The 14,932-nt window shown below is 57.5% G+C and overlaps 1 protein-coding gene across 5 annotated transcripts in view; it reads right to left on the reverse strand.

Annotated features, from left to right (window-relative positions):
- SPNS2 (SPNS lysolipid transporter 2, sphingosine-1-phosphate) overlaps nt 1–13,618 on the reverse strand; it is a 37,650-nt gene extending 24,032 nt beyond the window's left edge. For 2 of the 5 annotated variants that reach the window (XR_009449099.1, XR_009449098.1), the window contains exon 1: nt 13,055–13,566. Coding sequence is in view for 3 of the 5 variants with exons in the window: in XM_059669029.1 (XP_059525012.1) it covers nt 13,055–13,424 (370 nt within the window). In the remaining 2 variants the exon portion in view is untranslated. Of the gene's footprint in view, nt 1–13,054 lie in introns of all 5 variants that reach the window. The other 3 variants (XM_059669029.1, XM_059669031.1, XM_059669030.1) reach the window with 3 other exon arrangements.
- Nucleotides 13,619–14,932: the final 1,314 nt, after the last annotated feature.

Consider the following 14,932-nt stretch of genomic DNA (forward strand, 5'->3'; position numbering starts at 1 on the left):
ACGCGAACTCATTTTTTTGGTTGATTTTTCTTTGTTAAATGGCATTTAAATACATAAAATACATACCAAAAATATAAGTCTTTGTTTTACTATGGTTGCAAATACCAAAAAATTTCTATATGTGACACGGCACCAGAGTTAAATTAGGGTTTTTCAAAATGGTGACACACCGAGCTCAAAAGGTTCGCCATCACTGGACTAGACCCTGCCTTCAAGGGATTCCCAGGCTCTTCATGATGATGATGATGATGATGATGATAATGATGATGAAAATGATGTCAGCATTTGAAATGATGATGGTTCAAATTATTGAGCATTAAGGGCTTTGCCAGTTTAATCCTCATATAGCCCTATTAGGGTACTATTATCCCACTGGACAGAGGAAGAAACCGGGGCACAGGAAGTGAAGCCGCACGGTCAACGTCATGCCTCGTGAAAGTGGAATCTCCAAGCATTGTATGAGGGCCCCACCTGATGGCTGGGGTGTACGTGGGGAGACTGTCTCCCTGTCTCTCCCAAGACTCAGGGCTGGGATGCTGGGCAGATGCCTGGGATGGGGGTCAGCCCCAGCTGCAGCCTGAAAGCCAGGAGAAGCTGGCCTCCTCTCTGCTAATGCCGCGGTGGAGTTACCATAATTACCCGTAATGGAGAGGCTGTGTGAGGCCCAGGTAATGACTTAATAACCAAGGCGGGCTGTGGCCTTGCTTGAAGGCAGAAGCCCAGGGCCGCTCCTGGGCCTGTGGAATGCAGCCACCAAGTGGGACCTCCAAGGTGCCCTGACCCGGCCTCAGAGGCCCAGAGTTCCATCGGGGCCTGTGGGTGGCCCTGGTGGGCCTGATTTGGGGAACCACCCACACTCACCTCCCACCCCACAGTCCATTCCCACTCCTGAGCCAGGACTTGTTCCCCTCCTGACGTGTGGGTCTGATCACATCCCTCTCTCGCACAGTCATTATCAGCTGAGACTCCCCAGCGCTTCAGGGGGACACAGGCCCCTTCACCAGGCCACCAGCTGCAGGTTCAGCCTTATCAACCGTACCCGCCCACCTTCCAGCTCAGGAAACCACCCCTCCACCCCATACTCCAGCCACCCCAAACTACTCATGGCCCCACAATTACACATGCTTCCTCTTCTACCCTGGCACAACTTTGTTGACTCTGCTCATTCCTGCCACTCCTTCAAAACTAGTTCAGATGCTTCCTCTTCTGGGAAGTCTTCCCTGATTTCTCCCCTCCCACCAACTTCAATGAGTTAATGGCCCTGTCCTTGTTTTAGCACTTGGCACACTAGGATTAGTTAGTTCTACAGGGGAGACACATAGGGACATGGATATGAGCTCCTTGTCAGGGCTTGGGGTGGGGAACCCACTGTGGCCAGGAGCTAAGAGCCACCAGGTACTGGTTCCCACTAAGTTCCAGGTACCGTGTGAGGCTCTTCAGATGGTATTTCATTAACCCCATTTTACATAGGAGGAAACAGGCTCTGAGAAGTTAAATAACTTGTCATGGAGCACTTCAGGTGTCAGAGGTGAGATCTGAAACCGGTCTATTGCCAGAATCAAAGCTTGTTCTTCGGCCACACTGCTTCTGTGTGGTTTGCTCTTGTCCCCGGCCCAGCGCCCAGCACGCAGCCAGCCCACCGTGACCATTTGTGGAGCGGCAGCACAGACGAATGTGTGTGTCTGCCCCCTCCCCAACTAGACCAGGAGTCCCTGGGGCGCTGGAGCCAGAAAGTCACCTCCAGAACCCAGAACAGGGGCTGTTTAAGGACTGGGTAAGGATGGGTGGAGTGGGGAGTTGGGTAGGCGGGTAAAACTCCCCCTGGGCCCCTGAACAGTGGGTCCCCAACCACAGCCGAATGAAGGGCACGGATCTACAGTAACTATTGGCCACTTCCTGGGAAGAAGGCCATATCACAATCGGCATCATGAAGACGGCCTATGTGCACAGCAAAAAAAACACTCTCGCCCTAGCTGGTTTGGCTCAATGGGTAGAGCATCGGTCCCAGGTTCGATTCCAGTCAAGGGCGCATACCCAGGTTGCGGGCTTGGTCTCTAGTTGGGGGCGTGTAGGAGACAGCCAATCAATGATTCTCTCTCATCATTGATGTTTCTATCTTTCTATCCCTCTCCCTTCCTCTCTGAAATCAATAAAAATATGTGAAAGAAAGAAAGAAAGAAAGAAAGAAAGAAAGAAAGAAAGAAAGAGAGAGAAAAAGAAAAAAAGAAAGACTCTTGCTTCCTCCCAAGGCATATTCTAGCCACCTGACCAGTCTCCCTCCCATGTCTTCTTGGCCCAAAGTTTGCCTCTGCCTCCAGGCAGCGTCCCTGGCCTCCTCTACTGCACGGAGCTCCTGGGAAGGAGGAGGAACGTTCCTCCACATCCAGATGGCATCCAGCATCCCAGGGGGCTCCCAGGCAGTCTAGACCCCAGAACACAGGAAGCTTTGGATGCCCCTGCCCATGCGCACCCCCCAGCACCCCGACTTAGGTCCAAGGCCTGAGCTCTAGGCAGAAGCCCCGAGGGAACCTTCCCAGGAAGCAGGGCCTCCTGCAGGCCCCGCCTGAGCCTTTCTGGGTTGTTGTCCCGCTAACGGGCCTGGAAGGAGCGACGGCCACAAGAGGATGAGATCCCGCCGGCCACTGGCACGGGAAGCGTGTGTCACAGCAGCCCGGCCGGTCGTCTCAGATTTTCCTCTGGGCTCCAGCCTGGCCTGGGCCCACACCCCCTCCCTTCTTCACCACAGCCTTATTTTTAGCCTCTTTCCTGGAGGCTGAGGTTTGGTGGGTCACAGGATGGGCCTCACGCCCAGGAGAAGCCGCCTACAACTCAGGCCAAGCCCACTCCACCAGCCCCACCAGCCAGGGCACGCACGGTGGAGGCCCCACCCCACCCGTCCCATGGCCACAGGTCCCAGTCCAGGCGTCTCCAGGCAGTCACCCCAAATCCACAGCCAGAATCGCCCTCTGCCCGCAGGGTCCTCTTCCCTGGGCCCAGGAAACATTCAGGAGCAGCAGGAGCAGCGGAATCTTCTCCTCCACTGACCCCAGCTACACCCTCCGAGCCCCAAGGGTCTTGTCTCTTGTGGAAGGTCCCCTCTAGGCCACCTGTTCCTCCTGCCTCTCGGGGATCTTGCCCCGGGCCTGCCCCTGGCTTGAGCTTGGACTTTCAGCTCCCTCACCGCTGTCTCCTGCACATCAGCCTAAGAAAGCGCTCACAACTCTCTCATCCTGGTGGCGAAAGCAGTCCTGACCTGTCCCCTCTGCCAACTGCTTCTTCTCTCTCCCCACTTTACAGCGAATGTCCGCGCCCCTCCTCAACTCGACGGCCTCACCTCCATCACTCCTCCTGGTGGCTCAGTCCCACAGGCCCTCTCACCCCTCAGTGTTCCAGCCACCTGGGCTCCACCCCTTGGTCCCCATTCCCTGAGTGGCACCCCCCAGGCCAGACACCTGGGGGTCAGCCATGATACCCCCTTGCCTCCCACTGGCCCATGAGTGGGCCCAACAATTCTCTCCTTCACCACGTGGCCTCCTCTCCGGGCTCCCTGCTTCCTCTCTTGGCCCATCTAGCATCGCTCCCGCAGCCTGACCTCACAAGCACGTATCGATCTACTAGGTCCTGGGCTGGGTTCAGAGACTCCAGACAGTGTCTGGACTCAGGGAGCTAATGCCATGATCCAGTGGTTGTCACCTCTGGGTAGGGCTCAGTTACCCATGTGTTCTTCAAAGTCCACTGGCCCAGGCCCCTGGTTCAGTATAACGACTACCAACAGCAACAATAATCTGGGTTTTAACGTGTTTCGTGCTTACTATGTGCCAGACACTGTTCTCAGAGGGCTACCAGTCTTAGCTCATTGGCGTGGCTGCCCAATAATGTTGAGTGGCTCCCAATTGCCACCCAAATGAAGGCCAGATTTCTTCTAGCATCTGAGGCCTCCGTGATCCACGTCTGTACAATCACCCGGTCTAGAGGTGAGGAGCAGGGTCCCATTAACACACAGCCCGGGTGTTGGGAAACCACGGGCCTGGCTGATCTGAGGCCACGATGACTCTCACGTAACAGCCTGTATGTAGGCCTCCAGGCTTGACTACAGCCATGCCCCCCTCCTGGAGTGTCCACGTCCACTTGTTAAGATCCACCTGATCCAGAGCCCAGATCCAAGATCACTTCTGCCAGGACACCCCCACCCCCACCCAACCCCTCCTCTGCAGCTCCTATTGAAGAGGTACCTGTAACCCTGAGGGCACCCCCAGAGCTGGTTGGAATCTGGCCTGACTCACCCAGTTGGCTGGTCACAGATACTCACGGTGATCCCCATCACTGCTGGTCCCTCTGTAGACACCAGAGGAGCCAGGTCCAGACCCAAACTGCTGACATCACCGAGTCCGCCGAAAGGCCACGGTGTACAAGGAAGCCCACAATGACCTCAGGAGCCCCAGTTCAGACCAGCCTCAGATGCAAGGTAGGGACATTGTGATCCTGAGGTCTCTTCTTGCCTAGTCTGCCAGGGCAGGCCACTCAAGCTCACTCCCCAAGCACAGTCATCACCACCCCACAGTCACTCTGCCTCTCTCAGAGCAACAGGCAACTTAGCTGAATTCCCAAGAGCATGGGCTCTAGAGCCAAACCATCTGGGTTCAAATCCTGGCTTCTCAACCTCCCCTGCTGTGTGACCCAAGCAAGTTACTTAACCTCTCTGTGCCGGTCTCATCTTCTGTAATATGGCTTAGTTTTAAGATCTGCTTTCTTGCCCTAACTGGTTTGGCTCAGTGGATAGAGCATCGGCCTGCAGACTCAAGGGTCCCAGGTTCAATTCCGGTCAAGGGCATGTACCTTGGTTGCAGGCACATCCCCAGTGGGGGGTATGCCGGAGGCAGCTGGTCGATGTTTCTCTCTCATCGATGTTTCTAACTCTCTATCCCTCTCCCTTTCTCTCTGTAAAAAATCAATAAAATATATTTTTTTTTAAAAAAAAAGATCTGCTTTCTATGGTTGTTGTGAGGTTTGAGTAGGTTGGTCCATGTAAAGTGCTTAGAATGGTGCCTGGCACACAGTAGGTAGTCAATAAATGTCATCACAGGTCATTAGCTCATGGGGCAGGAGTCCTCGTCCTGACAGAGAACAATGGGAACTCCCACCTCAGTGATCTTTTCTCCAAAATGAGGGCAGATGGCTAGAGAGACGGGACCTAGGGATCTGAAGGGATGGGTCAGGCCTGCCATTGATTGGTCCCCCTAGGAGGGACCCTGGGCCCCCTCTGGAGGCCTCAGAGCTGGCTTTCTCTGCTTTAACACTGGGCCACAGCTCCCACCCCAGTAATTATAGGGCCTGAGGGCCTGGCTCTGCTGACCTGGCTCTGGATGGATGGCTAAGGCTGGGAAACCACAGCCTGGCCCGACTGACAACACCCTCTCCCCCTTTAGCCTAACGGGACTGGCCAAGGCCGTGCCCGATCGGGGCCCCAGGCTCTCTAGCACACACACTTCTTCCACCCAGAGCTCCCACCAGGGACAAGCTTAGTGACTGCCAGGAGCTTCTGGCCCCTACTGGGAGCCTCAGGACGAGAGGAACCCAGGATCGCCCTACATCCCTGCCAGGTTCATCCTAAACCTCACATTTGTTCTTCATATGCTGGCCCTCCTACCCGCATGTTGTTCTACAACCCTGGGTCATTAATGACAGGATAGCTTAGTGGTTATCTCTGCAGGGATCCTGAGTATAAGGCCCCAACCCCAGTGCCCTCAGAGAGGCCCTACCCCCTCCCTAGAGGATCTAGACTGCAAGCTTGTCCCCCTAAAGGGCACTCCAGCTGGAGACCATAGCACCCCTCCCTACCAAAAGCCCTGCCTGCCAGCCCTAGAGAGGACCCACCCTCAGAGCTCAGAGAGCCCCCCTTCTCCCCACCAAGTCTCCATGCCCAGGGTGGGCGGGGACAGGCAGCCGGCCTCTGTCCTGTGGTTCTAGTCTATCATTTGGGGCCAGCTTTCCTGGAACCAGGCTCGGCCTTAGCAATTTGGGGGCTTTGCACCGCCCCTCCTTTCCCAGCTCAGCCTCCCTGGCCCTGTCCTGCCTCAGAGGCTCCCCAGACCACTGGACGGAGGACAAGGTGGCCACACCCTCGTCATGATCCTCAGAGGGCGTGGCCTGTGTGACCACGGGCATAAGATAAGGGGAGTGTAGGGAGAGAGATAAGAGACCGCAGAACGGCGCAGCTCAAGCCACCGACTCCCAGCTTTCCTGGTGTGCTGCTTCAGTGGCCAAGGGGACCAGCGGCTTCTGCTCCCACTTCTCGGGTGGAAAGTTGAGATTCAGAGGTGAATGGGACAAAGGCCAAAAAAACAGGTGGGAAGTAAGGCTGAGCTGGCCTCCAAGGTCCAGACCTGGCCTGTGTTCTCCCACCTCACCCCAACAAAACCCAGAAAAGGGGGCGCAACCAGCCCCTTCTGCGCATCCACATCCACAGCCCTCACGTGGGCGTGGCCAAGTAGCACCACCCCTCCCCAGGCACAGCCCTTTACGGTTTTCAAAGCCTAATCATGCACCTTGCCTCCTGGGACCCCATTGGGAAATCCATGCTTGACGTAAAGGGACCACAAAGACCTCCAGAGCTACCAGGTTTGGGGAGAGACCCCAGCAAGGTCTCCGGGATGGCAGGGAATTGAGGGGGGGCAGGAAGCCAGGCCCCAGTCCTCCCTCGGAGCTCCGGGGGGGGGATTGTTCCTGCTTATTTCTGCTACGTCTCCCCTAGGGCTCCTTTCACCAACTTCCCAGCTAGCTACCCGGAGAGGGCCAGGCCCAGAGCAGACAGCCTCCCTGTGTACCTGGGCCAGCCCTTCACCTTTAGTGCCCTCTCTGCAGGAGAGACCGGGCATAGCCACCCAGTGCCCTCCAGAATGTACAGAAGCCATTCTTCCCAGTACGGGGGCCAGGGGCCCCCACTGTCGGGGCTAAGAGCTGGGCAGGCAGGGACCATGCTGACCACTTCCCCAATTTCCTTCGGGGGGGGGGGGGGGAGGTCCCACAGATCATTGTGTAATCTGGTGAGGACGAAAGGGTTGGGCCGGCCACCTAGTGAGAAACCCTGACCTCAGCAGCTTATCTAGGTTGTCCAAACCTTTCAAGGCCCTTTCAGCTCAGAAGCATGGGCTTTGGGGTCAGACAGGTCAGGGTCAACCCAACTCTGCCATTCAAGTCAGTCAACAAGGGCCAAGCTTGTGCCAGGCCCTTGGATATCGAACCCACAACCAGAGATGACCAGGCTCAGCCCCTCAAGGCTGGAGGGAGACAGCCACCCTACACAGGGGTAGGTGTTGGGATGGATATGGGAAAGAGTACAGTTGAAAACCACAAGTTAGGTGCCTGGCTCAGCCCAGAAAGTTGGGGAGGACTTCTCGGAAGGAGGGGAGCGGTACCACTGAGACCCAACCAGGGAAACTGAGGTTGGCTGCTGCAGTAACTGGGGAACGGATCTGGTTACCCTGGGGGAGGGAGATGCAGGCAGAGCCAGGGGCCAGCAGATCAGCGTTCCTGTGACCAAGTGGCCCATGCTACCCTTGGGAGCAAGATGCTGACCACAAAAAGAGAGGAGCAGCCTGACCCGCATGGCTCAGTGGTTGAGCATCGACCTATGAACCAGATCATGGCTCAATTCCAGGTCAGGACACATGCCTGGGTTGTGGGCTCGATCCCCAGTGTGGGGCCTGTAGAAGGCAGCCAATCACTGATTCTCTCTCATCATCGATGTTTCTATCTCTCTCCTCTCCCTTCCTCTCTGAGAAATCAATAAAAATATATATTTTTAAAAAAACAGAGAGGCGCAAAATCACCTATTATGGATTTAGGGTTCAGAGGGGGGCAGGATCTGCATCATGTCACACAGCAAGTCTGGCAAAGCCAGGAGCTCAGCCCAGAGGACATTCAGAGCCCAACAGGAGTCCAGCCCCAGGAGCTTGAAAAGCAAACCAGGCTCTAGCCAGTTTGGCTCAGTGGATAGAGCATCGTCCTGCAGACTGAAGGGTCCCAGGTTTGATTCTGGCCAAGGGCACATGCCCAGTGCAGGAGGCAGCCAATCAATGATTCTCTCTTATCATTGATGTTTCTATCTCTCCCTTCCTCTTTGAAATAAAAAAAAAAAATGTATTTTAACAGAAACACAAAGAAAATCAAACCCGTATCCCCTTTGCCCCCCTCCTCTCACTCCCTTTCTACTATCAGGATGTCAGGACCCCCACACCTGGGCAGAAACAAAAGCCACTTCCTGTCTGGAGAAGTGACAAGGAGCTCTCTCCTCTCTGAGCAGCTCTGACACAGACAGGCTTACTCTCAGATCAGGCTGTAACCTGCAGCCTGCAGCCTCTTGCCCCATTCATAAAATGGGAATCTAAGGCACAGGCTGGGGCATTCAATTCCCAGACTAAGGTAGTGAGGTTCAGGTAGCTCAGTTGGTTAGAGCATCCTTCCAATACACTAAGGTTGCCAGTTCGATCCCCAGTCAGGGCACATATGCAAATCAACCAATGAATGCAGAAATAAGTGGAACAACAAGTCAATGTTTCTATCTCTCCCTTCTTCTCTCTCTCCCTCTCTTAAGTCAATTAATAAACTTAAAAGAAAAATTTTTTAAAGACACTTCCTCCAACAGGTCTTACAGCACAGCCCAGGTACTGACGGAACCAACCGCAAAAATGCCTGAGGAGGAAGAAGGATCAAGGAAATGGGCAGCAGGCAGTTAGTCATCAGGGTGCCGGCATTCCAGGCCGGCCTGCGGTTCACCTGCCTGCTGACCTGGCAGACAGGTGCTCTGGAATGCAGCCCTGGGACACCTGCCCTGCAGCTTTCAGGGAGTGCTGGTGTGTCAGAGGCTACAGCAGGCCCACCCAAGGGGACAAAACTACCTGGGGGGACGGGATGGAGGCAGTATTGACCAACCTTATCCACAAAGACAGCCACAGAGGTGAGGCTTAACGGGCCCTTCCCACCAGGTAACCCTGTAGGAGAGAGACCCTGGGCCTCCATTTCCCCATCTGTCAGCTCTGGACAGACAGCCAAGCAGACAAAAAGGAGCCAAGATACCGAGCCTGGCAGCCCCCTCGCCACCGGCTCAGGTGTTTGGGGAAGCCCCCAGGCCCCGTGCCAGGCCTGTGTTCTTGGCTGGGTCCCTATGCTCCACTCTTCTTCCGGGTTTGTGTTAGTGAGCGGTTGCCACGGACACCAGTCTCAGCTTCTTGGGCAGAAAAGGACTCCCCCAGGGCAGGGCTCTGCTCCTCCTCACCAGCCCCCACCCACCCAGTTTCTAGTGGATCCATGGGCTGGATCAAAGGGAAGGAACCTAGGAAGGGACAGGTACCCCAGAGAAGTTGGGGACAGATCCCAGCTCTCAAGTAGTCGGTCTTCCAACCATGGATAGGGCCGGCGCGGGCCCCCTCTTGCGGGGCCTGGTTGCAGGAGCAGAAGGCTGCCGCCCACACCCTCAGCTCTGCTCCCACTTTACAGATGAAAGAATGGGAGTCCAGGGGCAGAGGCAACTCTGGCACCAGGAAGCAGAGCTGGGAAGAGGGGATCCAGGACCCACACCTGAGCAGCTCCCTCCTCCTCCTCACCTGGCAGCCACAAGTGGACTCAGAATGGAGAGTGGGTGGCTGCCAGGCTGGGAGGGGCCAGGGGAGCAGAAGCCACATGCCCTGGGGAGGGGGGGGGCCTTAACCAGCCTCTGATAAACTGAGTGAAAGTCATCGCCCAGAGTCTGGCCAGCAGAGAGCAGGGACCTCCACCAAGAGAACACTGCACTGGGGCTCTGGTTCTGCTCTCTGGGCCCTGCGACCTCGGATGAGCGCCTGCATTCCCCAGTGTCCCATCGGCACAAGGAGGCGGAGGGCAGGAGTGGTTTCTGGGTTCCCTCGTTTTCATCCAACTGAAACAGCTCGGGAAGGAAGCAAGAGCCGGAGCCTGGCCCTCCTCACCTGCTGCCCTCAGGGGTTCCCAAGGCAAGGAGAGGCCATAATTAGCTGGATCACTGGGTGGCGCTGGGAATGCTAGGGCAGAGGCAGGTCTACCGCTGTTCCCAGGACAGAGAGCAGTCCTGGTGGAGAAGAGAGAGGTTTGAAAAGGTGTCCTGAAAGAGACTGTTCAAAACAGAGAACGGCGGGAGGGCATCGGGGCCAGGCCACAGCTTGCTCAGAGGCAAAGGAGAGAAGGCAGCTGACATCTGTGACGCTCTCCTAGGAGTCTGGCCTTGTCCCAGGTGCTTAAAAGACATTCCATTTGCTCCACACGACCCAGCGGTGGAGAGGAGGAAATGATCACCTGCAAGCCTCGGGGGACATGCCCAAGGTCACACAGCTGGCCGCTGAAGAGCTGGACTTACATCTGGCACCAGGGACTCTAGAGCTGCACTGCCCACTGCAGCGGCCCCAGCCACTGTGTCTGGTGAGCACCTGAGATGCAAGTCGCCTGAACTGACACGTGCTAAAATGTCAAACATGCAGTGTTTCAAAACTTAGTATGAAAAAGAAGGCAAAATATCTCACCCGTAGCTCTTATACTGACTACATGTCGAAGTAGGTTGGGTATATTGAGTTGAATAAAATATATTAATTCATTTCACTTATTTACTTTTTTAAATGCGACTGCTAGAAATTTTTAATGGTATATGGGGCCTACATTATATTCCTTTTGGGCAGAGCTGATCTATACCATGAAGACAGAAATCCACAGGACAGATTTAAAAGAGAGTGGGAAGTCTCTTTTTTGAGGCGGGAGCCAGGACCAGACTGTAAAGTTCTGGGGGGTGGGGGAGGGGTGCGTGGGGGGGGACATCAAAAGTGACCGATCAATGGAGTGTCAGCATCCCCTGGCTCTCTCTCAGATGGGCCAGCCAGCAACAGGTGGGCTCAGACCTGGAATGACCATTCCCCTGCCCCACCCAAGCCATAGTAGTTGCCATAGAGACAGTAAATCTTCCTAAAAACTGCACTTGGGGCCAGGAGAGTGTAGGGGAAATCTACCATAAAGACAGGGAGAGGGAGCCAGACTCATCCGGAGAGGAAATCTGTGTATGTTGTGTGTTGGAGGCGGGGTGGTGCATGAGCTCCGGCCCTGTTTGCACAGGGCTTTCCTGGCCTTCCTCCCTCCTGTCCACGCCCCGCTTGGCCACTGCTCCCCATCCCCCCCTCACCCCACCCCCACCCCCGGTACCAATTCACCAGAAATTTCCTAGCTTCTGATATTCTGATGCTGGGACCCGAGTCGGGGTGGGGGCAGATAAACACCAGACCTCCCGGATCCCACCCTCTCCTCTCAGCCTCCGGCAGAGTGGGCTTCCTTAAGAAGATCAGAGCGGGTGGTCTGGGGCCGGAAAAAACAAGTTGAAAGTGCTGCAGTGCCAGCAGCAGCCCATCCACTGCTCAGCCGAGAGAGGGGGAAACCCTCTCCTAGGCAAGCTTTAATGGTAGTTCTAACGCCCTCCTGGCCGTGCACTCTCGGGCCATCTTGGACAAGGCTCATACAGGGGCCTGGGTTTCCCCATCTGTATACAGAAGTCTGTTTTGCACTGACCACAGGGTCCCAATGTTCTCTGACTTCTCCCCGCCTTAGGGTGGCTCTTAAACTCCCAGGTCCCAGGCAGGCACCTGCATGACAGAGCTGGTGCACTTGGGCCATAGTGGGTGTTCCTGCTCACAAGAGCAAAGGAAGAAACTGGTGCCACTGGCGTCCACTTCCACCCTGAGCGTGCAGCGGAGGGATGGAGAGAGCAAAGGTTTTGAAAGCTGGAGTGAGAGAGGGGGGAGGCCGCTGCACTCCCATCAGAGTTCCTCCCTTCCACTCACACAAAACCCCCATCAACAGAGGAGGAGACCGAGGCCCAGAGAAGGGGACCCAGGTAGCATCTGGTTTATACAGGGCTCTCCTCCAGATCACCTCCAAGTCCTCCTTAAAGTCCGTCCCAAATTCCCCCTGCCTTTTATTTGTTTGTAGTTCCGGATTTTCCTAAGCTGTGGTTCAGCAGGCTCTGGACCAGCATGCCAGATATACTGCCTCAGCTCTCCAGCACGCTCCGGAGCCCCCACCCATGCCAGGTCCCTTTCTCTCTGGGCTGCACCATTCCCACCTAAGGGCAGCCTCCGGGGAAGTCCCTACTCCAAGACTCCTGAGAATTGGGGGAGGGGAGGGAGCAGACTGGAACTCCATCCGCAAAGGCCCAGCGATCAACCACCTCACAAACAGACCTAAACACAGGCGGAGACTGGCCCAAGGTCACACACGAGGTACCGGAGAGGTAAGTCTGGGGCTAGAACCCGGTTATTCTATGGAACGCCATCTCCCAGGCTAATTCGCCGAGATGTCCATAGAGGACGAGACAACCCTTCTCTAGCCCCAGTGGCCAGCGCCCTACCCCAGGCCCCAGGCGCCATAGAGCAGGGGGAGGCGTCTTCAGGCCTCTAGCCAGGGCCAGCTGCAAACCGCATCCTGGGTCCCCAGGCGCCTCAGACCCGCTCCGCCCTTCCCTCTGCTCCCCGCAGCCTGGAGCCTTTGTCAGCCACGCGCTCACACGCTCACACACACACACACACACACACACCCGCGCTGCCTGCGCGCACACACTTGGTCCCCCATAGCGCACACCAGCAAGGGGCGCGCGCACTCGCCGCACGGACGCAGGGGAGTGGAAGCGATGGAGGAAGGAACTGACGGGCTACCGACCTACAGAAGCCTGGACCGGGGGAAGGGGAGGAGAGGCCAGAAAATCTGAGGTGGGGGCGGAACGGGGCGCGGAGGCGAAAGGCAGAGAGACGCAAAGGAGACTCTTGGAAAAGAGGACAACGGATGGGACGTCAAGGGCTGGCGAGGACGCGCGGGCTATTCCAGGGGTGGGACTCCCCCAACCCCAAGCCCCGGGTGGGGGCGGTTTCTGGATTGGATCAGGGGGCCTGAGCGGAGGGCCCTTAGGGACCCCGCGTAAGGCTTGGATAAAGGGGATCTGGGACCACAGGCTCCCCGGGGTACCTCGAGGCGGGGAGTTCTGGTTCTCGGGCTGGATGGGGCACTAGCTCACCTACTACGGTGTACCTGTCCAGGTAGTTGAGCACGTTGCCCAAGCTGAGGATGGCGGCGGCTGCCCCTCGCCTGCGGCCCAGGCTGGCGGGTTTGGGCTGCTGCGCGCCAGGGCCCTTGGCAGCGGCTGCGCAGCTGGGGGTGCTGGGGGAGCTGGGAGGTCCCGACGGGGCCCTCCTCACGCTGCCCGACAGCGTCTGCACCTCATCGTCGGCGGCCGCAACTCCAGCGGCGCCCGCTGCCCGCGCCCCGCAGCAACCGCCGCCGCTAGCTCCTAGCTGCGCCCCCCGGCGCCGGCGCCGCCGCTCCGCGTCCGCCTCCTCCTCCTCCGCGCCGCCCGCCGCCGCCGAGGCGCATTCCAGGCACATCATGCCGGCCGGGATCGCGGCGGCGGGGGGCGCGGGGGGCGCGCGGCCCAGCTTGGACCCGCTCAGTGCGTGTGTGCGCCGCGGAGCCGCCGCAGCACCATCCCGGCCCGGCCCCGTCGGCTCCTGCGCTCCGGCCCTGGTTGCGGCGCGGCCAGCGTTCAGCACGATGCGCGGTCGCCGCCGCCGCGGCTCTGACAGCTGAGGTCCGGCTCCGCCCACCACGCCGCGCCCAATCAGCTGCAGAGCCGGCCCCCAGCCCCGCCCCGCACGTGCTGCCCCGGGGGGGTGTCCTTCCGCAGAGCCCCTTCTGCCCGACGGGGGCGCAGTCACGCTGGAGCCGCACCACCGCGGGAGCTACTGGGCGAGGATCAGGGTGCGGGAAGCAGGACTCCCCAGAACCCATTCAGTGCCCTCCGTCTCCACTTCCTACCACGAGACTGGGCCCTTGGCGGAGCTGGAAGAAAGCTGAAGGCTCCAGCTCGTGCACGTGCTGGAGAGAGGGTCTCTGAAGTGGGGGGGTGAGGGGAGCTCCTGTAGGAGAACCCGTGGCCGCTCCAGCAGCTGCTCACCCGCCCTCATGTAATCAGTTCAGAGAGAACTGCTTAAGAACCAGGAAGCGTGAGCCGTGCGCGCTTAGCCCTGGACCCAGGTCTCCAACAGGCACACGAGGCTATCTCCCCAGGGAAACCTGATGAGTCCCCCACCTCCCTCTGGGCCCATTCCTGTGTGTGCGCTGAGACCCTACCCCTGTCTCACAGAGAGGCAGCCCCGGGCAGCGAGAGCCAGGGCTCCACCAGAAGCAGGGCATTAAGAAGGGGGCTCCTCTCCTGAGTGGGTGGCATCCCCAAGCGTCAGCTTCCAGCTGTGCAGTAGGTAAGGGAGGAACCCCTGAATGGAAGACAAGGGGTTTGGACCTAGTCCAGCTGTCCCCGGAGGGTGGCAGGACCCTGGCCTAGACTCCCTGGGACTCAGTTTCTCTCTGCGGGGTAGATGGAAAGATGGGAATCAGACAATCTGGAAGTCAAGGAGTGGTCAGTGGAGGGGGGAGTCCTGTCTTCCATCTCAGAGGTGCTGAGGTTCTGCCCCCCCCCGCCCCACTCATGCGTTTGAGACTTTGATTGAAATTAAAATCCTGTACAAAGTGCTGAGGGCAGAATGGTAGAACTAGACAGAACCTGAGAAACCAGAATTATTCCATGTCTTTCACAGACAGGGCCCAGGGCCCAGAAATGACCCCGTTATGGGCACACGGCTAGTCAGTGTCAGGTGCTGACGGGGAGTGGGGGGGTGGGGGCTCTAACACCACCCCCTGGGCTGGGAGCTCAGTTCCTACCTCCGGCTCCTCCAGAGCCAAATTCAGGCAGGTGCTTCTCAGAGGGTGTCGGCCACAGTGAGTCATGACATGGCAAAGGGGTGACTCAGCATGAGGCATCCCCCCACACAACCCCGACCCACTGTCTCTTGTGAGCAGTTAATCCCCAAGCTGCTTGTGGCTTTTGACACCCTTGAGG

Source organism: Myotis daubentonii, chromosome 16, assembly GCF_963259705.1.
Source record: "Myotis daubentonii chromosome 16, mMyoDau2.1, whole genome shotgun sequence".
NCBI classification, from domain to species: Eukaryota; Metazoa; Chordata; class Mammalia; order Chiroptera; family Vespertilionidae; genus Myotis; species Myotis daubentonii.